The sequence below is a fragment of the Lacerta agilis genome, chromosome 7 (genome assembly GCF_009819535.1).
Source record: "Lacerta agilis isolate rLacAgi1 chromosome 7, rLacAgi1.pri, whole genome shotgun sequence".
NCBI lineage: Eukaryota > Metazoa > Chordata > Lepidosauria > Squamata > Lacertidae > Lacerta > Lacerta agilis.
Genome location: NC_046318.1, coordinates 4,271,115 through 4,297,058, shown reverse-complemented (window position 1 = coordinate 4,297,058; position 25,944 = coordinate 4,271,115). Strand labels below are relative to the sequence as shown.

At 48.4% G+C, this 25,944-nt stretch overlaps 2 protein-coding genes across 3 annotated transcripts; one reads left to right on the top strand and one right to left on the bottom strand.

Annotated features, from left to right (window-relative positions):
• Positions 1–59: 59 nt before the first annotated feature.
• Positions 60–10,560, bottom strand: TMCO6 (transmembrane and coiled-coil domains 6). Of its 2 annotated transcripts, none has more exons than XM_033154207.1 (12): positions 10,168–10,560; positions 9,889–10,013; positions 9,083–9,195; positions 8,021–8,204; positions 7,179–7,283; positions 6,646–6,731; positions 5,414–5,530; positions 4,582–4,693; positions 4,315–4,495; positions 2,758–2,849; positions 459–626; positions 60–363 (listed from the first exon to the last, which is right to left on the bottom strand). In XM_033154207.1, the coding sequence occupies exons 1-12, from the start codon at positions 10,322–10,324 to the stop codon at positions 181–183; spliced, it is 1,623 nt and encodes a 540-aa protein (XP_033010098.1). In that variant the 5' UTR covers positions 10,325–10,560; the 3' UTR covers positions 60–180. The 2 variants fall into 2 exon arrangements, with proteins under 2 accessions (XP_033010098.1, XP_033010099.1); XM_033154208.1 differs by having other exon boundaries at positions 9,083–9,192.
• A 3,755-nt stretch (positions 10,561–14,315) lies between these two features.
• Positions 14,316–18,144, top strand: CD14 (CD14 molecule). Its single transcript, XM_033154206.1, has 2 exons — positions 14,316–14,454; positions 16,512–18,144. Exon 2 carries the CDS (start codon positions 16,522–16,524, stop codon positions 17,887–17,889), a length of 1,368 nt encoding a protein of 455 aa, XP_033010097.1. The 5' UTR covers positions 14,316–14,454; positions 16,512–16,521; the 3' UTR covers positions 17,890–18,144.
• The last annotated feature ends 7,800 nt before the right edge of the window (positions 18,145–25,944 follow it).

The following is a 25,944-nucleotide window of genomic DNA, read 5'->3' as shown; positions in this document are numbered from 1 at the left end:
TCTTTGCACGCCCAGTGCTAGGCTAAAGAACAGTTTAGAAAACAGTAAACATCACAGAATAAGGCTTCTCTAGAAGTGCCAGGGATATTTACTTTTACCACCCTTCAGAAAAACAAGAAAGTGTTCTGTTCACAGGCTTGTTAGCAACAAGCCAGCATGGATGCTTTGTATGTATCACTATCAACTTTGTAAGGAAGTAGTCTGTAGATTTTCAGCTGAAGCACGAAGGGGACAATTCTGGGGGAGAGCAGTCAGCTGGCTGGCAGTCCAAATGAGCACTTTGACCCGTTCTTGCAGCTGTAGTTTATCCTGATGCTGCTCTAGGGCCTGTAGTCCTGACTGACCTACAAAATCAGTGGCAGCCTGGGGCAAGAAAGAGAAGACCAAAGTCAGTTCTGAGCTTGCTCAAAACTCTTGAGCCTTCGGAAAATACACAGGAACAACAGATAGCCAAATACCTCTGGCCAGTGATGGAAGAGGAGATGCAGTAGTTCAAGATCTTGAGCCACCACTTGGTCATCAGGAAGGGCAAGGATGCTGATGAGGGGGAAGAGTACAGCCTTCTGATGCAGGGCCTGGCAGTAGGCAGAGCCCTTAGCAGCTATGTTGCACAGCACTGTCAGAACCTGAAGAAGACACCAAAAGGCTATGCTTAGGATTCTGCCACTCTAATCTTTACAGTAGTATCCAGGAACTTCTGTGGCCTTAAATATCCAGCACTGGTTGCTTGCCTGTTTGCTCTTTACTGCCGCCTCTTTGAAGAATCAGGAAGTTGTACCAGCTAGTGCAGGCATAGGCAACCTTCGGCTCTCCAGATGTTTTGGCCTACAACTCCCATGATCCCTAGCTAACAGGACCAGTGGTCAGGGATGATGGGAATTGTAGTCCGAAACATCTGGAGAGCCGAAGGTTGCCTATGCCTGAGCTAGTGACATACTTAAAAGGTAAAGGGACCCCTGACCATTAGGTCCAGTCGTGTCCAACTCTGGGGTTGCGGCGCTCATCTCGCATTGCAGGCTGAGGGAGCCGGTGTACAGCTTCCAGGTCATGTGGCCAGCATGACAAAGCCACTACTGGCAAACCAGAGCAGCACACGGAAACGCCGTTTACCTTCCCGCCGGAGCGGTACCTATTTATCTACTTGCACTTTGACGTGCTTTCGAACTGCTAGGTTGGCAGGAGGAGGAACCGAACAACAGGAGCTCACCCCATCACGGGGATTCGAACCGCCGACCTTCTGATCAGCAAGCCCTATATTGTTGAACTGGTGCTCAGGTATATGTAGCCTGCTCAGTTCCCAAATGGAAGTTCAGCTGACAAACCTTTGAGGCTTAGCTGATGCGGCATCTCCCTTCTTTTCCATTGGGCTGGAAGCAAGGAGGGCACCCTCAAGCAAAATGAAAGTTTCCACATAGCTAGTGGAACCCTGAGGAATAGTAGCATACAAAGCCCTAAATGGCTTGGGACCCAACTAACTTCCCCAGTACCAACCACCTTGGACCCTACAATCAGCAGGTGAGGCCTTGCTGGTGAGGGCTGCCTAGTTGGCGTTGACCTGTGACAGAGCCTTCTTACTGGCAGTTCCTTGTTTGTGAAGTGCCCTTCCTGGTGAAGTGCATTTGTCTCCCTCACCATTGACATTCAGGAAGAGCTTAAAAACATTACTGTTCAGCCAAGCATTTGATGGCTGAAAGATACTGCTCCTGGCAACCCTTGAAATCAGTGGTTGAGAAAATGTTTGATTGCTTTTAGAATGCTTCCTCCCTTTGGGAGGAAAGGCAGTATATAAATTAAATAAACTCCCTAGCCTCTAAAACACCTTGGAAAAATGGTGTATTACAGAACCAAAAGACATTACCAAACAGCAAAATAAAGTTGTGCTAAGAAGAATTTAAGTACAGAATGAATCTCATCGCCATTGACAAATCCAGTATTTATAAATTAGTATTTTGATTCTACTAAATACAGTAGTGCCTTGGGTTACAGGCGCTTCAGGTTGCGCGTTTTCGGGTTGCGTACCTCGCCGAACCCGGAAGTACCGGAACGGGTTACTTCCGGGTTTCGGCGCTTGCACAGAACCACTAAATCAGGCTTTGCACATGCACAGAAGTGCTGAATAGTGACCCACATGTGCGCAGACGCAGCGCTGCGGGTTGCGAACATGCCTCCTGCAAGGATCACATTCGCAACTTGAGGTTCCACTGTACCCTTTAAAATGTGTTTATGGGAGAGGGGAGGGAGGTTATTGCATTTGGTTTATGGTATTTCCCCCCCTTGTTTTTATTACGTATTTTACATTTTTCTCTCCTATTTTTATGTTGTGAATCACTTTGAGATCTAAGGATGAAGGATGGTATACAAATTGAACAAATAATAAAGTAAGAATAATTTAAGAAGAGAGATCACCAGTTTCACATCAGTGGCTGAAATGGCTGTTAAGAGCCATCCCCTTAGGCATCCATCTGCAAGCAATTTGAACACAACACACTTCAAAGGGATGGCTCGCAGCACCCATCAGCTGATGAACACTAAAAGCCAATCAGCTGCACTAGGGGGTTCCCAATGGATACTTCCTAGCATGCCTGATTTTGGTGAGGCTCCCTACCAATACAGTACCAATCAGTATTAAGAGGCATCCCTACTTGCCAAAAGTCACCTTTCCCAAAACTGCACAAAGTGAATATCCGGTTTCAAATTCTCTGGTGTTCATAGAGGGGAGGAAATCCATCCTCAACCCTGATCAATACTGTAACCTACCAGCAAGCTCAGCTTCTCGTAGCACAAGAGATTCAGTAGAGATGGAAAGAGGTCTGGGTTGAGCAAAGCAGAGCATGATCTGATGCTGTCCGCTGGGGAAAGAAAGAAAAATCTCAATCCTTATTGGCCTTCTGTTCAACAGAAAAAGTGAAGTACCTGGAAGAGTCATCTGTAGAGGAAACTTTCAGCATGTTTACAGTAGGCAGCTAAAACAGGCTTTAACTACTGAATCTAGCCTTTCCCAGCCCCAATGGAGAGAAGCCTAGGATGCATGAGCAAATCACCCCAGTCTTTTGCTGCATGGAGCAAGGATACTAGATCTCACAAATCCTATTGTCTGCCTGAAAACCTCTCTGTACTGGAAACTTTCAATAATACCTTATGCTGTATGCCACTTAGACAACAATGTTATTAGGTGACTTTAAATGGGTGTGCAGGCGGGTTTAAATCCTGCAGAATTTAAGCCCCACACATCAGCTTAGGAGCAGGGGTTAGATCTTTTCAGTCTGGCAGGATTCAATGCAAACCCTGATTCGGGATGCTGTTTGCACTGCAATCACCTGCTAAAATGGACACCCACCCACAACCCCCATCCCGGCTTTAGCAGAAGATTCCATGCAACCCCCTTCATGTATCAGAAGGGGGTATGCATCAGAATCTCCCGCTAAAGGGGTGTTTTTCACATTGTTTTAGCAGGTGATTCCATACAAGCCTGCTAAAATGGAGGAAAGCCTCTTAGTTTTAGCAGCACCTTGCACATGATATCATTGTGATGTCATGTGATTGACAAGCAGGCAGCCCCCACCTACCAATCCTGATAAGAATCTGGCTTGTGGAGCCAAAAAGGTTCCCATCCCCACCCCATTATAAATAAAGTAAATTATGAGGCTATAAAAGAAAATGCTAATCTCATCAATTTATTGTAACTGTTGAGATCTACCTAGCCTTAGTACTATCAAGGCCAATATTCTTTGCCCAATTAGAAGAATCCAATAGATAACAAAGCAGAGGCAAGGCAACAGTACCACTTGGTTTCTCATCTAGTGCCAACTGTGTGTGCCAGGACACAGGGCCGTCTTAAAGAGATCGGCCGCCCTGGTGCGGCTATCCCTCCGGCGCCCCCGCCATGCTGCCTCTCCGCCGCCTCCCTCCCGCGCTTGCCACCCCTTGGGAGGGGGGTGGGTGAGCGGGGGATGAGGGGCGTGGCGCTGGAGCGGCGCGCCCTTCCAGCGCTTCTGGAACGGGAGGCGAGGGTGGCCGGCTCGTGCTCCCGCACTCTGCCGGGTAGCCAGAGGCCGCAGCGCGGCTGGCCAGCTCGCGCACCGCCGGGTAGCCTGATGGCGCGTTGCCGCCGGCCGGCTTGCGCTCCTGTGCTCTCCCGGGCAGCCAAAGGGCGTGGCGTGGCCGGCCAGCTCCCTTGCTGTGCCGGGCAGTCGGAGGGCGCTGCCGGCAGGCGCTGCCAGCGGGGCTGGAGGGCGGAGGTGCCCTCCAGGCCATTGCGCCCTGGTGCGCCGCGCCACAAGCCCCAATGGATGAAACGGCCCTGCCAGGACATACCTGTCAGGTTGTTGATGAGCCACAGACACTCCTGGGCAATGAAGAGGTGTTCGGAGACAAAGTACTGTATGAATTCAAACAAGGCCCTTAGAAGCCTCTCTTCCTGTTCCACGAGTTCACCAACGGCCACTTCATCTTCTGCAAGAAGATTGGCGACACACCGCACCACAGGACAAATCAACTGACAAGAGAATTGAAAAGAATACATTCAGAAGGAGAGTCGGGGACACAGCCTGGCACCTCAAATATATTTCCTATTTACTTTACCAGTTCTACACCCTCAACTGAAGTTGTTGACATCACAGAAGCCAGTTCTAGCAACAGCTGCACAAGGGATGGCACAGTCCTTTGAGAGATCAGCAGTGAGTTGTTCACCCGGCTACAGAAAGGAAAATAAAGGACAGCTATCCCACTTCAATAGGACTAGGTAGAGTCCCACCACTATCCAACCCATTAAAAGGCTTTTCTCCTATTCAGCATGCTCATTTTTCTTTTCTTTTTTTATTAAATTTTAAAAGGGTTTTTACAATTTAAAGCACAAAACATTGGTCCTGCTCATTTTTCAAGTGAAATCAGTTTTTGAATATGCAAAGTTGAAAGGGGGGGGGAATGGGATGTTAGAAATGGTTGTAAGGTGCAAGCAAGAGTAGCCATGAAAAACTGAGTTAGACTTTGTTACCTTGCTATATTATCTCCCTCATCACCCTGCCTTTACAGGAAGGGGTTAGCTCAGTGGGCCTTAGGCCATTTTCAGGTGGACCTCACTTGACAGATTCAGGGGACCAGCAGGATTTAGAACCAAAGGATACTGCCCACTTATCAAGATGACTGGCATGGATGAAAATGATCTGCCATTAAAGAGCCAACATTTTCCATTCTTCATATTTCCTCAGCACAGGGGTGGGAGGTGGGGAATGTAGTTTGTTTACAAAGCAAGTATTTGTGCAAGCGTCCCTAAACTGGAAGTCAGGCCCATGTTCTTTGCATCTTTGTTCTCAATGTGCACTACCAACATGCACAGACAATCCACCTCCACGTCTCACTCAAAAATCCTAACCCACTATTTAGGACCTCCTACGTGCCACAGAAACACATTTACCTACAAATAATGTAGTGAAGACCCCATGCAAATTCCACTGCAGCTCCTAGTCCTTCTTCCAGGTTGGAACAAACCAAGTGAAGCATGTCTTTGGGGAGGGTGGAATTTAGGACCAAACTGGGGGCAGAAGAAAAATAATAATAACTCTGTTTAGTTATTAGGGGAACCATGTCAACTATCCCAGAGGCAGAGAGTGATAGTAGTTGGAGGAGAGATATTGCTTTTGGTAGCTTTACACATGCCTTTCTGTATAGTTTTAAGGACAAACTACAGTACATGTCATCTACCATTCCATAGATATATTTGACCCAAAAAAACTGATTGATTTTTAAAATATATCTATTCTAGTGAAGGGTTGAGGAAGATAAACATGAAACTCCTCCCAAGAATACGCCCACCTCTCCTCAAGCCACATGATTTCCTCCCTCCCTCACAGCCTTCCCAAAACTTCATCATTTAATAAACTAAATGTGCAGCTTATTATCTACTTGCTTAATTAACATGCAGAACTTGGAATGTTAAAAGGATATTTTGAACAGGACAAGGTACCAAGATTCACATGATAACACTTGATACTTCTTATCAAAATACAGTACAGTGTATAATTTGTGGGGCTGATCATCTTGCAACAATGATATAAATAAAAGTGACAGTTTCTATGAATCTAACTGCAAAGTAGGGATATGAAAGACATCATAAAATAAAGGAACAAATTTCACAGGCATAGGCAAGGTCCATCGCCTAAAATGGTTAACACCACACAAACTCCAATGAGAAAGATGTTGGTGTGGCAAAAGAAATCTTCAGGATTTAAAAGCCAGATCATCCCATTAATGTTAAAGACTTAAGATTATAGCTAAAGTATGTCCCTATAGAAAGTTTATTTGTGGAGCTGATTGATTCACTTCTGCAGCCAGCATACAGGAGACCAGGGTTCGAATCCCCACTTAGCCATGAAGCTCACTGGGTGACCTTGAGCCAATCACCATCAGGGTTGTTATGAGGATGAAATGGGCAGGAGGAGAACCTCAAGCTCTTTGGAAGACAAAGGAGATATATAAATGCAATTAATAAAATAAATAAAAAGTTAGTAAATGAGTGATACAGAGATTGGTGCCTGGTGTGCACATATACTTTTTTAAAGGGGTTGGAGTAACCAAGAAGGAAGCTGGCTATGTCATGCACACACAGATACACGTCAAATTCTGAAATGAAGAGATTATTCCACTTACGGTATGATTTCAGCTGGAGCTTCCTTAGACTGCAAGAGCTGTGACAGAACGTAGCCAACACCTTCCCGCACCACCAAATGGGGGGACTGAAATCAAAGTACAACAATTACCATCCACTGGTTCAGAGGAGAAGGCTTCGGTGTGTTATGTACCCTGTGGAAACACTTACGTGGTTGCAGGGGTGGAAGGTGCTGATTAACTGCTGTATTCTTTCAGACATTTCTTAGGAAGTTAAAAATATAAGCAAGAAGCTTAATGATGCTAAGAACAGCAAGCTGCTCTTTGAGAACATCTTATTAGTTGCTTCCATGGGTTATTGTATAATCAAATGAAATAAGACACAATAAATCATTCAGTTCTGGGCAGCAGGGTACAGAGTCCTCCGTCTCTGTGTTGCGTATGCAGTCAAGGGATTCCACTTATTCTAACAGTGGTAAATGGACAGTGCATGACTCAAATGCACTCCTTGATTCGACAAGGCTTGTACGCAGCTGGCATTCAGAATGTCTGAGCAAAGACTGTTTCCCACTTACCTGGATGCAGGATGCCAATACTGGGATAATGCCCTGAGGTAGAAGTTGTTTCTTCACAGCCGTCATCTCAACCACCAAGTTCCCCAATGTGTACAAACACAGCTCCTGAAATACAACAGGGAGGAGGAACGTGCTCCATGTTCACCATTCTATAACTGCAACTTCTTGCACAATGCTACGCTACCTGCAAACAACTCTAGGGACGGGAAACATTTCCACTGGAGCGGAGAGTAGCTGAGAAGATTTGGGGATGCAGAGATGTAGCAGCTCAAGCAGTGAGAAGAAATATAGGCAATGGAAGCATATATTTCTGAAAATAATATTAATGTGATCAATAACTTTACACCAGTTGTCAGAGGTCAGCATCCGTGTGAGCCTTTGCTACTACCCTTCAATGGGAGACCTCCTATCCAATGAACCTTACTATGATTCTTCCAACTATAGCCGGACTACAATCACTCCCTCCTTCCAGGATGTACTTGCGGCCAAGTTCATGTCACTGCAAAAGGCCCAGGCAGCCGCAACTTTCTCTAGTCCTCACATTTACCTCTCCCATGTTCTTCAGACCTTTAATCCACACTTTTCTAGTGGCCTACACTGGGGCACATTTGCTTCAAATGTGCAAAAGGGCCTATTTTATCAGATAAAACCCAATTAAGTTGAAGTCAATAGCAATGTATTTTGTTCCATCTTGAGCCATTTTTTAAACCAAAAAAATAAGAGTATGGTGGAGGAGATAGTTTTCATACTCTGTAACGTGGAGCCAGGTGTAGGCAAAAGGTCACACTTCATTTGCTTTACCAGAAGCTGGAACAGCAGAGTACTGCCGGCCTGGATCTTACCATAAGGGCTACACTGTGTCCAGAGAGGTACGTCAAGAGGTAGGAGGTTGCTGGTAAACACGCCTCAACCACATCAGGGTCACTGGAGTGGGAGAGTTCATGTAAACACCGAGCTGCATCCATCTGCAGATCTGCCAGATTGCCAGTGAAGAGACCAATCAGCACACGCATACTGCCCTCCAGCCTACAAAATTAACACACCATCTTTATGCAGTCCTCTGCCACATCACATACTCTTTCTACTTATCTGTTCCACTGAAGGAAAGTAATTGTCAAGTTGGAGCTATCCCAATAGCTGTCACTATTGCTCCTACCATCATTATTATCATCATATTTATCTTTTACATTGACATAGCCACTCATCACAAATATTCCATGGGATATTACTGTTCATCTGCATGGCCCAGGAAATCAGATGAATTCCAACTGAATGACGCTTAACAAACCTAAACAACTTGGCAACTTATTTCCCACCCACCCCAAACTGGAATAGAACATTGGAAAGTTTATTTAACCCAGATTGGAACAGTATATAAAGTTTACCCATTCTTCCCACACCAAACCCCCACAAGTTAGTTCAGGTTATCAATTCAAAGTTACAGTCTGTCTTAAAAAAAACATGAGGTCGTGCGCACACTAGCCACAGCCAAAGAATAGTGAAAACAAAAACCCAAAATCTAAAAGAATGTTTCTCCTTGGGAGGCTTGTATACTCAGCCCTCTTCTCAACCCAGAAAACAGCAGGGAGGACAGAAACTTTAACAGACTAGCATTCAACACCCTGTTGGATGAAGAAGAGGAGAGCATTTCTGTGCACTACAGAGTGCCTCTCTTCTTCTGGGGTGCTCATCTAATCTCTGGAGCTGCCACACTTTCAAGGTCATGGACATCTAATAGAAATCCAGCTAACAAGGAAGTTGGGCCTCTCTCCACTTAAGTTGGGTTGTTTCTGCACAAGGTAAGATGGTGCACTGCACCTAAATAGTTCCATTTACTTACTTCAACACAGACAAGCAGCAGCACCCAGAATAGGTGTCAGCAGGTCAAGTGCACATTAACTAACCTGATAAATTTCTGCTGGTTTTCTTTGTGCTGTAGTCCTTGTCGAAGGAGACGCAGAGACGTTGCCCTGTCTTCTTTTCCTCTTTGGATGTTTTTCAGCAGCTGTGAAATCTGCAAGTGAGCAATACTGAATCAATGACAGACCTTGAAGAGAAAGCAAATCTCAGGTGGAAGCCTCTTGCTGCTGTCCACCTCTGTAGTATGAAGGGCTGAAATAATCCTGGAGTCTCATAGACCAGGGTGTGGTGGGCTATGAAATTTAACTATTTAACATCTCTTTTGAAAGAAAAAGGACATCAACTTGAAATATTACTTGGACGTTGTACAGCTTACATGGCACTTTCATATACAGTACTGTGATCATAAGCTAGCTATAAATCAAAAATATCAGTTATCTCTAAACAAATCCAAGGGTTGTGTGATTAAATGCACTGCATCACCTATAATAAAGTGCAAGTGTCTCTGCGTCCAGTCCCTGTGTCCATGGGATTGTGCTACTGCGCATGTGCCCCACGGACAGCCGTTGGCACTTGGAGCGCAGAGACGCTCTGCACGTGTTCCTGATGTTGCTAGGGCAACAGGGACGCTATGCGCAGAGCTGGCTACATCATGCAGCTCTCGCGTTGTTAGGGGGGAAAAAACGAGATAAGCGAGAGCCGCTCAGTCAGCTCTGCGCATGTCCCCGATGTTGCTAGGGCAACATTTTGACCACATATGTTCTAGTGCCCGTTAATTTAACGGGGTTAAAGTACTAGTTTATTAATATCTAACACCCAATCAACTTCAAAAAATGGACGGCCTTCCTACCTCTTCTTCAGAGAAAGGAGCTGCTGCCCCACTGTCCGTTCCAACCTGCCCTTCATTCATCAAGGTGTCTTCACATAAAAGCCGCTTGCTGATCAACTGCTGATGCCTCCGTGCACTCCGTAGAGCTGCGAACAAAGCAGCATACGGTTATCAAGCTGCCGCAATACAAGGAGCAAAAAGAGCTTGTTAAATGTTTATTATGGGACTGCCGCACAGAGCAAAGTAATATGCAACTCTCTCTCGTCCCAATAAAGCTGCAGAAGGAAGTCACACACAAACCTGACTCGCACTCTCTCCTCCATGCCCGCAGGTCCTCCACGCTGCAGTTGTGCGGCCCCCAGCGGCTTTTTCTCCAGCACCTTGCACCAGCGACTCCATGGGAGGCGGCGGCAGCTGCAGCTGCTTCAACACCAGGGACTGACCCAAGAGAAATCATAACTCCTGCTCTGAGCCTGGGCTGCCCCCTTAGGCAGCAGGCAGGAACATATAGAGCACCCCTCCTAAAAATGGGGGCAGAGCTGTCCCTTTAAAAGGACCAGCAGCTGGTCACTACTGTCGGCTCCCAACTCGTGTCCACAGAGCCACACATTTGCGTGCACTTATTATTATATATTTATTTGCACCCCGCCTTTTCCCCCTGACATGGACTCAATGATATGGCTCCCCCCGCGCGGCCCACGGCTCAAGGGCCTTCACCCTCTTCCCGCCCAGAGGAGCCGGGCCTGCCTCTCAGCAAAGCCGGGAGGAGGAGGAGGAGGAGAGCGGGGAAGGTATCTGATCGGCAAGAGAGATGGACAAGCAGAGCCGTCGCAACCGGAATGGGGGCCGGGCGGAGGCCTTGGTCCAGGCACAGACCAACTCCGCGCGGTTGCCAGGGCAACAAACCCAAAGCTATCAGACAGGGTCGCGGCCGGAGGAAAGGAAGTAAGGAAAATGAGGGGCGGCCATCTTGGCGGATGTTTCAACTATCGGCTCAGTGCGCCTGCGCAGAGGGTGGGGGCTTGCCCCTCCGTCCGGGAAAGGAAAAACTCAATGAAGGGAACTATAGACCCCCAAAGTGTAGAGTCGTCGAGCTCCCAGGATGAATGAGTTCCTTTGTCACATTGCGATGTTATTTTCAACCTTCTCCCCGGGCAGAAGTAAGAGGTGCCCCTTAGGAATTCGAGATTTTTCTTTAGCATCTTTTGGAAACGAGATAGGAGCAAAGAGATGAGGTCATTCAGGTCTTATACATTGTAATTTATACTGCTTATTCCAATGCACACATAGTCCCTCTTAGTCTCTTACTAAAGACAGGAAGGGTGACTTTGACGGAAAGCTTGTCTTACAACAGCCCTACAGCGCAGGCCAGTGTTTAATATGGGGACTAGCGGGGGGTCTAACTAAGGCTGAGAGGGCGGTTTGCCACATCCCTGCAATAAACGTCACTGCCCTCCCCCGCGATCAAGTAAAACAATAGAAATACTTTACTAGCTGACCAACCATGTCGGTTCTGCCCCCCCCCCCCACAAAAATAACTACTACGCCCATGAAGCATCGTGAGTTTTTCTTTTTCTTTTTGTGAACACTGCAGTAGCCCTGTGGCAAGAAAGGATATATTGTGAGGGTAGCTTATGATAGCCCTGCAGTGAAGTCTACTGTTAATGCTACAAGTCAAATATTTTTTAGGGCGGGAGAGGGGTTTGAGTTACAGACAACCCCCCCCCCCCCAAAAAAGAAAGCACCCCACAGGTTGCAGCAAAGGCGTCAATCTACTCGTCATATTAATGCTTTGGTGGGGGGGACGTTGAAATAAAGAAGTACAGAAATATGCTCTTTGATGGGACCTCTAAATAAATAGTGTTGGATATCACACCAGCTATGGGAAAGAACTTGAATATATGAAAGAAATAGTGATATGTTAAGGAATAGAGAATTATATTAGCATAGAAGAGGGGAATTTCGATGATGAAATGGCTAAAATAGCTTAGGTGAAATGAAGCATAACATTTTGACTGCTGATTATTGTTGTTCAGTCGTTCAGTCGTGTACGACTCATCGTGACCCCATGGACCAGAGCACGCCAGGCACCCCTATCCTCCACTGCCTCCTGCAATTTGGCCAAACTCATGCCAGTCGCTTATAGTAAGTAGAATTAGAAGGCTGAGGGCTTATCTACACCAGAGCAGCTTGTGGATCTGCACCGGCCTAAGCAAGGAATTTTGAGAAAAGTTATATACAAAGTCCAGTGTTCGCCATTAGGATATACTGTACACATAGACAGTATACATTTGAAAAGGGACCCCACCATATCTAACCACAGCAACTGCTGGTTTAGTGTGATTCTTACCAGCTGATTGGCCTGATCAACCAATTCATAGGATTGATTATTAGGATAATGTGTGTGTATCGAAGTATTGCTTGTACAGAGTTGTATTTATCATGAATAAAGGATCACAAGGCATTTTGCGTCTGTCTTCTCTTGCAGCTGTAACAAAAAAATACCAGTGGTCATTGGCTGCTGTATAAAATCCCTTTTTAGGACAATCAGGTACATCAACCATGACATGATGAAAGCTGGCAAAATCAGTACTGTATATTGACTATTTGGTGATTAAGAACCTGATTGGCTAACAACCTCAGGCCAAACCCAGCAGCCAGCTGCATGCAGAAGCCTTGTGCTCCACTGCAGGGCCAGCCTTGACAGTAGGCAGAATGAAGCAGCTGCCTCAGGCACAGATGCTGGGCAATGTACAGTTGTGAGGTGTCTGAGGGGGAGAGAACTGGGTGCCACATTGCCTGCCCAGTGTCCCCTGAGCAAGCTTGCTGCCTTCATGTGTGCTCACCCTTTTGCCAGTGTTGATGTGAAATTTAGTAGCTGTAGGACTACTTCACCTCAGGGAGCAAAATATCTTCTTGGAGAATGCAGATTAAATGGTTAAAAAAACAACAACACACACACATTTTTTTAACACACATGAAGACATAGAATCATAGAGTTGGAAGAGACCACAAGGGCCATCCAGTCCAACCCCCTGCCAAGCAGGAAACACCATCAAAGCATTCCTGACAGATGGCTGTCAAGCCTCTGCTTAAAGACCTCCAAAGGAGACTCCACCACACTCCTTGGCAGCTCTTACTGTCAGGAAGTTCTTCCTAATGTTGAGGTGGAATCTTCTTTCTTGTAGTTTGAATCCATTGCCCCATGTCTGCTTCTCTGAAGCAGCAGAAAACAACCTTTCTCCCTCCTCTATATGACATCCTTTGATATATTTGAACATGGCTATCATATCACCCCTTAACCTTCTCTTCTCCAGGCTAAACATACCCAGCTCCCTAAGCCGTTCCTCATAAGGCATCGTTTCCAGGCCTTTGACCATTTTGGTTGCCCTCCTCTGGACACGTTCCAGCTTGTCAGTATCCTTCTGGAACTGTGGTGCCCACATAAGTGAGAAAGAACACAAACCACATCCTTGGTAGTTTTATTTTAGTTTCTTTGCAGTCATGCTAGCCTAAAATTAATTGATTTATTTGGACAGCTCACTTCCCCACCCCAGAAGATTTAAAAAAACACACGTCTGTTGAAACTGGAAATTCAAGTCTGTTCGTTCCCTGCCCCCTCCTTATCTATGAAGGGTACATGATGGAACTGGTTGCCATCAATACAACAGAAAATGCATATTCATTGCAAGTATAGCCACTCACGATTTGTATGCTACAAGTGCCTGCTTGTATTTTGACATTCCCTCCATGTTACTGAAACACATTTATTAACCTTTATGGGCCTTGGTAAAAAACCGGATCTAGTATTATTTACATAGATCCGCATGAATTTGCATGAATTTTATATACAAAGCATATAAATTGGTAAAAATGCAAACAAAAATAAGCTTAAAAGCACTATCAGAACATTATCAGTACTGTACCACCAACATAAAAATTAACACAGGACAGCCCAAAATCCAGTACAAAGCAGCACTCAGGAATGTGACTTCCCTGTTTGCTTTTTATACCACATTAACCACATGCTGTTTGCTCTAAATAGGAGCCAGCCTGGGGTTGAGTAGTCCGGTCTACGTATCTTGTTTTTCTGCAAGGTGGTGGCTGGAATTCTAACAAATACCATACTCTGCCCCGGAGCTAGCCTGACTTTCAGGAAGTGTGTGCAGGACGGACATGTGGAATTAGTAGAACAAATGTAGCTGCTGGGCTACTTTTGACAATAATGCCTTCTGCCTGTTAATTTTCGGAAATGAACTTGAGATTTGAGATCACTTTCCTTCTCACTATTTCCCAATTTGGAGCTCTTTGCAATGTACATCTTCCTGTGTTGGAAGTTCCTCAAAAGGCTTGTAAAATGAGCGTTCTAGAGGCAGCGCAGAAACCTCCTTTTATTTGCTTCTGTTAAAATAAGTCGAAGCGGATTGGGAGGATGAACTCAGCTGGAAAAGTAAAACTGAGTAATCTCTGACCCTTTGCTGCTACCGAACACAACGGGACAGCTACTAAGATTGTGTGTGGAAAGGAGCAGAAGGATATCTGTGGCAGATCTGTGGCAGAAACAAGTCTCAACTTCCAGAGCAGTTGGTAGGTGACTTTTAGTTTTGTTGTTGAAATGCCATTTTTCTCCTCCTAAGCACTAGAGGGCCATTCTGGCACATGTACAGCACAATCCTGTACGTATTATCCACATATTTTCAGAAGTAAGCCCCACCACCCTCCCGCTGTGTTTAGTGGTAGCTTTCTTCTAGCTAAGTATGCAAAAGCATTTTGTGATTCTGACATACCTTGCTGGTAAAGAAATGCCATCTCATACGCTACACTATTTTCCAGTTCTATTTTAGCTTTGTGACCTACTTCTGAACATAGCAATAATTAAATAGATTTCAGTTCCAGGAGAGCACTATAACTGGCAGAATGCAAAAAAAAATAACAGACACGAAAATTATTATTTTCTAAGGATGAACTATATGTAGTCAGTGGTGTGGGTCTTACAGGAAAAGCTGCACATGCAAATGGGGTGATTTGCATATAGTGATTATCTGATGTCCTTAGAGAGTGATTTCATTTAGCAGGTTTATTTTTACTTGTATTTAGTAAACAAAGCTATGAACTTTGATAGTGTCAAGCTTGTCTAATATTTAGTTGCAATTGGCACCCATTGTTATTAAAGAACTTATGAAATGTAAACTTTTCTGCAGAAAAATTAAGCCCTGGAAAATTTTGTGTCCCACATCACTGAATGCAACCATAAACCAACAGCAAGTTGTAGCACAAGAGTGTCATTTGTGTCACATTTCTCTCAACAATAGGTTTGTTTCCTTGGCTATGTGTTATTTGAAGTAAGAAGGGCAGGGCTGTGTCCCCTCACTCTTTAATTAAAAGTATCCAGGGAAAAGAACCTCTCTTCTCCCCATCTCCTCATTGCTCACAAACAACAAAACCCATCTTCTGTTTGTTTTAAGTCAGGGGTAGGCAACCTAAGGCCCAGGGGCCAGATGCGGCCCAATTGCCTTCTCAATCTGGCCCACAGACAATCCAGGAATCAGCATGTTTTTACATGAGTAGAATGTTTCCTTTTATTTAAAATGCATCTCTGGGTTATTTGTGGGGCCTGCCTGGTGTTTTTACATGAGTAGAATAGAATAGAATAATAATTTATTGGCCAAGTACATTTTTCAATATACTCGGAATTTGCTTTGGCTACATTACAATGTAAAATACATTATACAAACAATAGTAATTTACAGAGCAAGAGCCGAGGCTGCCCTTCTCGGCGCCTCTTAAGCTGTGTTGGTGAGTGTAGGCCCGCCTCCTAGGCCCGATGGAGTTGGCCGGAGGAGGGAGCGGTCTTCCCAGACACTCACAGCGGCAGCAACAGCAGCAGTTTTTGTGTGTTTTTATAAAAAAAATGCATCTCTGGGTTATTTGGGGGTACTGTATAGGAATTCGTTCATTTATTTATTTATTTATTACTAAATATAGTCCGGCCCACCACATGGTCTAAGGGACGGTGGACCAGCCCACGGCTGAAAAAGGTTGCTGACCCCTGTGTTAAGTGGTGAGCAGCAACTCATTTCTGACTGCAAGTGGCGGTTCATGAGATTGAATGGCTTTCCATGCAAAAAATAAAATCAAATAATCCTTGTACATAGAAAACTTGCCTATCAGGACAAAGTCCTCTAGCTTCTCCCTGGGATGCTAGTTTTCTATGTGAGGGAAGTTTTTGCACACATCGGTATTTCACATGGTGAAATGCAGGTGGGTCTGAGCCAGGAGTGGAAACCGGCGTAGTGGCGAGTAGCATCACAAGGCCAGACCTGCGCTGTGCCTCCTTTATAGTTTCTAGAGGGAAGAGGGATTTGAGGGTCTCAGGTGCCATGCTACCTCTCCCATCCCCACTAGCAAAGGAACCCAGGATGAGAAAATAGACAAAACCTCAGAGGTGTGTGGCATATGTTGTTCCCACTGACTCCCCATGTGATCTGTCAAATCCTGCAGCATGCAGATGGTTGCTGACACTTTAGGAAATAATGTTGTGATTTAACTTTGACTTTTCTGGCACGTGCTTTTGTAAACCAATAAAATCTTTAACAAAAAAAAATTATTTAAAAAAAGAACAACTGTGGCTTTTCTCTTTTCAGGGTTTGCATCATGCTCAGAACTCAGGCCTTTGTGTTCTCCCTTCTCCTGGGACTGAAACTCCCCAAAGCAAAAGGCAACTGTAACTTTACAGAGTCCCAACGTCACTGTGTTTGTTCACTAGAGGCGAATAACTTCATTCAGTGCCTTCCAGCCACCACATACGAGCTTCGAGGAGGAAATCTGGAACAATTTTCAGGTTCTTCTGGAATCAAGCCAAACTCACAGATAACTGATATTCTGGAGGCCCTGCTAGTTCGCAAGCTCATATTTACAGACCTCATTGTGCCAGAGGTTCTCTTGCCAGGGTCCCTGCATTTCCTTTCCTACACTCAGGTCTCAGAACTTGAATTTGTAAACTGTACTTTCCTTAGAGCCGATCACTGGAGACTCTCAGGTTGGCTGGACCTGAAGGTTTCTTCCTTGCGCTTTCACAAAGTGACCACTGCCCCTCTGGATGACAGGCTGAACATGTCCCGCCTGAGAAGGTGGCTGGAGACCCTGCAGAACCTGACGGTTACAGAGTCGCAAGTCACATCTGTCCCGTGCGAAATTAGCAAGATGTTCACAGCGTTGCATTTGCTGGATGTTTCGGGAAACAATTTCCAGGACCAAACCATGAAGTCAACATTCTGCAAAGGGGTTTTCCTGCAACTCCAGATCTTAAAACTCCACCACAACAATCTGACTTCTTTTGAGACTGTGTGCAAGACTCTTGGTCATCTCAAGATGCTCACTCACTTAGACCTAAGTCAGAATAACTTTCAGCCCCGAGTCTTTTCCTCCTCCTCCTGCACGTGGCCACATTCACTTCATATTTTTAATTTGTCCAACACAGGGTTAGAGCAAATAGACAGCTCTCTGCCACCCAACATTGAGATATTAGACCTGAGTGCCAATAACATTTTTACCCTTGACCTCTCACTCCCTGGCTTGAAAGAGCTCTACCTGTCCAAAAACAGGCTGCAAACTGTTCCCTCACTTGACAGGCTTCCTAGTCTGCAGGTCCTCAGTCTTGATCAAAACCAGATCTCGCAACTTCCCGGCAAGCGTCTCCAGCGTCTGCAGAGCTTGAAAGCTGGCCACAATCTCTACAATTGTTCTTGTTCCGGGGATATTCAGGACTTAGCAGCAGCAAAACCATCATTGCTGCCTGATTGGCCTCAGGATTATACATGCAATTCCCCTCTCGATTACCAGGGCTCCCTGGTAAAAAATGCACATTTTTCATCACTGCGGTGCAAGGCTCTGGTCAGTCGTGGCTCAATATTCAACTTGCTGATATGCCTTCACCTTGTTTTTTTGTTTGCTTTCGGTGCTACAATTTCCGGACATTTCGTTTCAGCAATTCTGAACCGTTGGGACTCGTCAGGGAAGTAACAAGCAGATCACAATTGATTGTGGCATAAATTAAGTGTAAGCTACTTGACTGGGCTAGATTTTAATCGTATTTGTACATTTTGTACTGTATTTTATGATACTACTATACACTGCCTGTGTGGTGTATAGTGGTCAGACGTGGGAGACCAGGGTTCAAATCCCCACTCTCAATGAAGTGCACTAGGTGAGCTTGGGACAGTCATTATCACTCAGCCTAGCCTACCTCACAGGGTTGTTGCAGGGGATTCAATGAGGTGGGGGGGGGGCAACCATGAGCTTATTGGAGGAAAAGCTGGGATAAAAATGCCTGCATAACAGGTGGCATACAGTATAAAAACCTTAATAAATAAATAAACTAGAAAATTAGAATTTGGGTTGGGTATTGAATATTACTGGGCAAATGATATGAGTGCAGAATTTGTAATAAAATAAAATAAAATAAAGAGGGGGAGCAAGAGTATGCTTCATTTAGAATATTCCATGTTGCTATGACTCTAACTTTTCCCCTACCTGCTGAAACACAAATGCTATTTTTATTAAAAATTAACCACAGTCTTCCAACATCTTTTTAAAATAACCCCCTATATTAAAAACTCATAAATATTTACAATTGCTATAAAGCAGCAACAACAAAAAGGTAAGAGTGTACATTTGATCTCCAGCTGCTTAGAGATGCCATTTTTAACATATATAGGTGAAACTCGAAAAATTAGAATATTGTGGAAAAGTCCATTTATGTAAGCAATTGTTTTCATTAGCTACTGGAGTTTAATATATGAGAGAGACTCATGACATGCAAAGCGAGATACGTCAAGCAGGGGCGTCGCAAGGGGGGCGGGGGGCGGGTCGCCCCTAGTTCCAGGGGAGAGGGGGGTGACACTTTGGTCGGCCCCTCTTACCCCGCCCTGCCGGGCGGGCCCCGAACGGGGGTATGTCGCCTTTTCCCCCTTCCAGCGGCTATTTTTCAGCGGGGGGTGGGCCAGCGAGGAGGGGGTGTCACGCCGGCATGACACCCCCTCCTCGCTGGCCCACCCCCTGCCGAAAAAAACCGCTGGGAGGGGGGGAAAGGAAGCAGAGCTGGCGCATCCAAGCGCCTGTCCTGCTTCTCTTTTCCCCCCTTCTGCTGCTTTTTTTTTGGTGGAATGTTTCTGTGTTATGTTCTCTGGGCTCTCAATGACTGCTCCCTCACCCTCCAATATTTCCCCCCGTTTTTGGCATGGGCCTGTTCACACTTACCTTTAAATACATTATTTTTCTCCACAGGAGGTGCACTAGTGCATTTCGTACCAGACTCTAGTTATCCTGTTTCACAGAGAGCAAAATTGTGGCTTGTGCTTTTTTGAAAGGGAGTAGTAAGATCAATATCCATATCCATTTGTTATTATTATTATTATTATTATTATTATTATTATTATTATTATTATTATTATATTTTAATACAAAATTCTTATGAAGCAGTCTTTCCTAATAGTTTGGTATTCATGTTTTAAGAGTCGTTATGCATGCATTGCAATGACCGTTTCTAAGGTAACACACACACACACACACACACCCCACCATCCCCATGTGTTGAGATCTTGATGGAATAGCTCCTCTGATTTGGGTTTCAAATTCTAACATCCCTTCAACATACAGCAGTCTGTGGAAATAAGCACACTCATATCTTGGCTAGGTCGTGCTCAAGTGAGGAGCAAACAGAACATGGTATAGGAATTTTTGTTTGTTTGTTTGTTTGTTTTGACGGTATAGTCTTGAGATTTCTGAATTAACTCTAAGTTGGCCATCAGGCACTGCCCGTTTTTAAATGTGATGTCATTTTCTGCCTTTTTTGGAGATATTTGAATTTTCTGGTATTGGTTTCCCTGAGTACAGGTTTTGGCAGTGTCCAGCTGGGTTGGCTTGGGGATTGTGACGGTATAGTGAAACCATCACATATGTGATAAAGTGGGTTATTGTTCCTTATTGGATTTTCCATAGTAATATGAACTCCATCTTGATGATGACATGTAGACGGTGTGTAAAATTTGCCTGTGTGAGCAGCAACAATTGCACAATAAACCTGTATCTGAAAGTACCCACAATTGGCCAAAATCTGCAGAGAAGCAGCTTATTCCTCATATACAATGTCATTGTGAATCTGGATGGGAATGGGTTGCATTTATTTATTGTGGCATCAGACAGAAAAGTCCTGATTCCCAGTCAGGGAAGAGCATTAATTAGTTAGGGCTCGGAGCCAACAGTTAGGAAGCAGTGAATATTTGTGATGGCCTGGGAGTCAGACTCTGATGCTGAACCTGAGGGATCCCAGCCTGCACAGGATTCCCCGCCTCCAGAACCAGCTGAGCCGGGGCCAGGGCTTGAGCCTGAAGGATCCCCACCTGTGCTGGATCCCCAGGTGCAGGCATCAGCAGAGTCTGCTCTGGCTCCTGATGGGAGGGAGGACTCATTGCCTGCAGGTGCTCCACTCCCAGCCTCTTCAGAAGAAGCGGAGGCATCCCCTGGGTCTAGTAACCCACCAGCCTCTCCTGAGCTACAGAGGCTCAGGGCAGAGAGGCGAAGGGAGTTAAGTGTCTGCAGGAGGAGTGCTCGCCTCCAGGCCCGGAGGAGAGGCGAGTCTCCGGAGGATCGGGACCGCCCTAAGCATAGGGCCAGATAAAAGCCAGCCAGACCCAGCCCAAGTTGCGTGAGCAACTTAGTTGCAAGCGTGTGCTCAACCTGCAACCTTGTGCCTGAACCCGCCTTGGACCTTGACCTGCTCCCTGCCTTGCTCCCCGCCGGATTGACCTCCTTTGGACCCCTAGACCCAGGACTGGACTTGGACCTCGCTTCATGGACAAACCCTTGGGGCCAGCACAGTTTGCTCACGCCACACCCGCACTCCCCCTTCGCTGGGGTGCGTTCGGGAGGAACTAGTAGCCATGGCAGACCAGGCGGCTGCGCTAGTGGCATTGGCCCAGGAGAACCAGGCCTTGACCCACACCGTGCAGCAGCTTAGCAATGCGGTTACAGCGCTTCAGCAGCGTTTGGATGCCCTACCGGCTCCTGGGGCCGCCGCCCCAGCTCCTGGCAAGTACCCAGTGGCCCTGCCAGAGAAATTTGATGGGTGCCCAGCCAGCTTTCCCATGTTTCTCGCCCAGGCCAAGCTGTATATTCAGGGGCGAGCTCGGGATTCCCTGACGACCGCACCAAGGTGCACTTCCTGATCAGCTTGCTGAAGGACCAGGCGGCCAAGTGGGCGTTGCCGCTGCTCCGGCAAGACTCCCCCTTGCTGACAGACTATACGGGGTTTTGCAATCATCTGGAAACCACGTTCGCCAACCCTCAGAAGGGGAGTCAAGCCAATCGGGCAATTCGGCGGTTGAAACAGGGCAAGTCCACAGTGGCCACCTACGCCACGGAATTTCAGCTGCTGGCACAGGACTTGACCTGGAATGACTCTGCCCTGCGGGACCAGTATCTCGAGGGACTTTCAGACGAGATACTGGATCAGCTGGCCACATTGGATCGCCCTGCCACACTGGATGCCCTCATCCAACGGAGTCTGCAGATAGACAATCGGTTGGAGGACCGTCGCCAGGCCCGGGGCCGCCGGCACTCCGGGCTCCCGGCGCCGGTGCTTCCCTGCAGTTCCGTGGCCAGAGCTGAGTCATTGGAGGAGCCGATGCAGCTCGGGGCAGCGCGGCCTCGCCTCTCCCCCTCGGAAAAGACTCGGCGTCGGGAGGGGAACCTGTGCCTCTACTGCGGTGGGAGTGGACACTACGCCCGAACCTGCCCTGAGAAACGCCAGCCGCAGGGAAAACTGCCAACCCCAGTAGCCGATGGCCCAGGCTACCTGGGGACCCAAGCATCACATGATGGGCCCTCACCAGTGGAATTGCAACACCTCATGATACCGGTGCGTCTATACCCCCCCGGTGGGCCCTGGATTCTCACCCACGCTCTGGTGGATTCGGGGGCAACCCGCTCCTATATGGACTCTGCCTTCGCCACTCAGCATCAGGTGCCGCTTCAGAACAAGCCGGAACCAGTACAGGTGGAGGCAATTGACGGACGGCTCCTACGCTCGGGCGCTGTTACTCGGGAGACCCAGCCCTTGGTCCTGTGCTACCAGCAGCACCGGGAGGTGCGAACCCTGGACATTGCCACCATGCCCCGGTTTCCCCTGGTGCTTGGGATGGACTGGCTGGAGTCACACAATGTTCAGATCGACTGGGTCAATCGGACTGTACGCTTCCCAGACCCGGGTTCCCGTGCTCAGTCCGAGTTAGTAGCAGCTGCCCCCATGGGGCAGGCTGTGTCAACGCTCCCTGCCGTGTACCAGGACTATTTAGACGTGTTCGAGGAACAGGGAGCAGACAAGCTGCCGCCTCATCGGTCCTTCGACTGCGGCATAGACCTACAGCCTGGGGCGCCCCTGCCTGTGAGCCGCCTATATTCTCTTTCGGAGCCAGAGCGTGAAGCTTTGCAGGACTTCCTTCGCAAGAACCTGGAACGTGGGTTCATTAGACCCTCTACCTCACCCACTGCCGCTCCTGTACTCTTCGTTAAGAAGAAGTGTGGGGAGCTTCGCCTCTGCCATGACTACCGGGCCCTGAATAAGATCACCATCCCAGACCGGTACCCCTTGCCCCTTATTGCAGAATTGCTGGAGCGGGTGCAGGGGGCGCAGATGTTCACCAAACTGGACCTCCGAGGGGCCTACAACTTGATTCGGATCCGTGCCGGGGACGAGTGGAAGACTGCATTCGGGACCCGGTATGGGCAGTTTGAATACCTGGTTATGCCGTTCGGATTATGCAACGCGCCCGCCGTGTTTCAACGGTACATCAACCACGTGTTCCAGGACTTGCTAGACAAATACGTGGTGGTGTACCTAGATGATATTCTGATTTATTCCCGTGACCCAGCCCATCACGAGAGTCATGTTCGGTCCGTGTTGCAGCGCTTGCGGGAGCACCGCCTGTACGCCAAGCTCAGCAAGTGCGAGTTCCACCAGCGGTCAGTGGACTTCCTTGGACACCGACTCTCCCCTGACGGGGTGCAGATGGACCCTGGGAAGGTGGCTGCGGTTCGAGAGTGGGCAGCGCCCCGGAACCGCAAGGACTTACAGCGGTTCCTAGGGTTCGCCAACTATTACCGGACCTTCATTGCAGATTATGCTCATCGCACCACCCCATTAACCCGACTGCTGCGCCCCAAGACGCCCTTCTCCTGGGATGAGGAGGCTGAAGTGGCATTTCAGGGGTTGAAAGCCTGTTTCCAGAGGGCGCCGATTTTACAGCATCCTGATCCCTCTCGTCCCTTCGTGGTGGAGACTGATGCCTCCAGTACGGCTCTCGGTGCCATCCTGTCTCAGCAACACGGACCCGATGCGCCACTGTTACCCTGCGCTTACTACTCCCGGCAGCTCCTTCCGGCGGAGCGTAACTATACCGTGTGGGAGCGGGAACTACTGGCCATCAAGGTGGCCTTTGAGGTCTGGCGCCATCATCTTGAGGGGGCACGACACCCGGTGGAAGTGAGAACGGACCACCGGAATCTGGAGTACCTCCAGACCACCCGCAAGTTGAACCAAAGGCAGATCCGGTGGGCGCTGTTTTTCTCCCGGTTCCAGTTCCGGATCCGCTACATCCCTAGCTCCCAAAACCGGAAAGCGGATGCCCTGTCCCGGAAACCTGAGGACGTCGCAGACACTGTACAGCAGGCAGTACCGACGACTATCTTACCACCAGCCGCATTCCTGGCCACTCAGGAGGTCAAGCCGCTGCAGGCTCGGGTGCGAGAACAGCAACGGGTCGACGCTTGGGCACAGGAACGGCTCCGGGAACTGTCTGACGGGTCATGCCCTCGATATCCGGGGCTGGCCCTGCACCAGGGCCTACTGCTGCACCAGGGTCGTCTATACATCCCACCAGGACCATTGCGGGCTGAGGTTCTCCAGATGTCCCACGATGCCCCAGCAGCAGGGCACTTTGGGCGGTACCGGACCACCCATCTGGTAAGCCGGGAGTTCTGGTGGCCCCGCCTGAAGGCTGATGTGGCACGCTATGTTGCTGGTTGCGACGTCTGCCGGCGGGCCAAGGGTCCTACCGGGCGACCCCCCGGTCTGCTCCAGCCATTACCAGTCCCACCGCGTCCCTGGCACACGGTCTCGCTGGACTTTGTGGTGGACTTGCCCCCATCTCGTCACTGTACCTGCCTCCTGGTTTTCACGGACCATTTCACTAAGATGGTGCACTGTGCCCCCTGCCCGTCCATACCCACAGCTAAGGAAACGGCACAGCTGTACTTGCAGCACATCTTCCGCCTGCATGGCCTGCCCGAGCGTGTGGTTTCTGACCGCGGCGTCCAGTTCACATCCCACTTCTGGCGAGCCCTGCACCAGACCCTTGGGACGGAGGTCTGTCTATCTTCGGCCCACCACCCGCAGACCGATGGCCAGACGGAACGGGCAAATGCGGTGTTGGAGCAGTACCTCCGGTGCTACTGCAGCTTTCAGCAGGATGACTGGGTCGATCACTTGCCATTGGCGGAGTTCGCCTACAACAATGCAGTGAACGCCTCCACCCAGCAGACCCCGTTCCAGGCCTCCTACGGCTACCATCCACGTTTGTTCCCGGACGTGCTGCCAGCTTCCGCGGTCCCCGCAGTGACAGACTGGCTTCAGGAGCTTCAGTCCCAGCAACAATTATTGATGGAGCAACTGCGCCAAGCCAAGGACGCATACAAGGCCCAGGCTGACCGACATCGTCAGGAGGGGCCAGAACTCCGTGTTGGCGATCGGGTGTGGCTCTCCACCCGTCACCTGCATCCTTCTCGGCCCTCACGAAAGCTGGATGCACGATTTGCCGGCCCATTCACCATCACTGCGCAGGTGTCGCCGGTGGCGTTTCGCCTCCAGTTACCTCCATCGCTCAAGGTTCACCCAGTATTCCACCGGTCCCTACTTAGTCCAGTCGCCCCGTCCGACGAGTTCCACCCGGACAATCCACGACCGCAGCCAGTTTTGGTTGAGGGGGAGCCTGAGTACGAGGTGGAGCGCATTCTCGACTCACGATACCGCAGGGGGAAGCTCCAATACCTCATCGACTGGAAGGGGTATGGGCCTGAGGATCGTTCATGGGAACCAGCGGGAAACGTCCACGCACCTGCCTGCCTCCGTGATTTCCATGCAGCTTACCCCAGCAAGCCTGGTCCGGCCCCTCGGTTGAGGGGGAGGCCTGGGAGGGGGGATGGTGTGATGGCCTGGGAGTCAGACTCTGATGCTGAACCTGAGGGATCCCAGCCTGCACAGGATTCCCCGCCTCCAGAACCAGCTGAGCCGGGGCCAGGGCTTGAGCCTGAAGGATCCCCACCTGTGCTGGATCCCCAGGTGCAGGCATCAGCAGAGTCTGCTCTGGCTCCTGATGGGAGGGAGGACTCATTGCCTGCAGGTGCTCCACTCCCAGCCTCTTCAGAAGAAGCGGAGGCATCCCCTGGGTCTAGTAACCCACCAGCCTCTCCTGAGCTACAGAGGCTCAGGGCAGAGAGGCGAAGGGAGTTAAGTGTCTGCAGGAGGAGTGCTCGCCTCCAGGCCCGGAGGAGAGGCGAGTCTCCGGAGGATCGGGACCGCCCTAAGCATAGGGCCAGATAAAAGCCAGCCAGACCCAGCCCAAGTTGCGTGAGCAACTTAGTTGCAAGCGTGTGCTCAACCTGCAACCTTGTGCCTGAACCCGCCTTGGACCTTGACCTGCTCCCTGCCTTGCTCCCCGCCGGATTGACCTCCTTTGGACCCCTAGACCCAGGACTGGACTTGGACCTCGCTTCATGGACAAACCCTTGGGGCCAGCACAATATTGCTCCTACACCGTGCTGCTTTCTTCTGCAAAGTGCCCTTTCACCATAGTTGCCATTGCCAAAGATTCACCATGCATGCTCTAAGTGAGTGCCACATGAGGCCAGAGTGGTATATGCCCCCATTATGTACCATGTCACCTGAATAATAATGGAGGAGTGGGATATAGGTCTTGGTCAGAGCCCATGAGGCAACAAGAGGCAACTGCCTCAGGTGGCAGG

Bases quoted from the DNA above. Each gene is read 5' to 3' on its own strand.
- TMCO6 (XM_033154207.1), bottom strand. From the start codon at position 10,324: ATGATTTCTCTTGGGTCAGTCCCTGGTGTTGAAGCAGCTGCAGCTGCC. The intron at 6,732-7,178 runs GTAAGTGGGAAA...CTTTGATTTCAG, and splicing joins TATTGGCATCCTGCATCCAG to TCCCCCCATTTGGTGGTGCG. The intron at 364-458 runs GTATTTGGCTAT...TTCTTGCCCCAG, and splicing joins TCTTCCATCACTGGCCAGAG to GCTGCCACTGATTTTGTAGG.
- CD14 (XM_033154206.1), top strand. From the start codon at position 16,522: ATGCTCAGAACTCAGGCCTTTGTGTTCTCCCTTCTCCTGGGACTGAAA.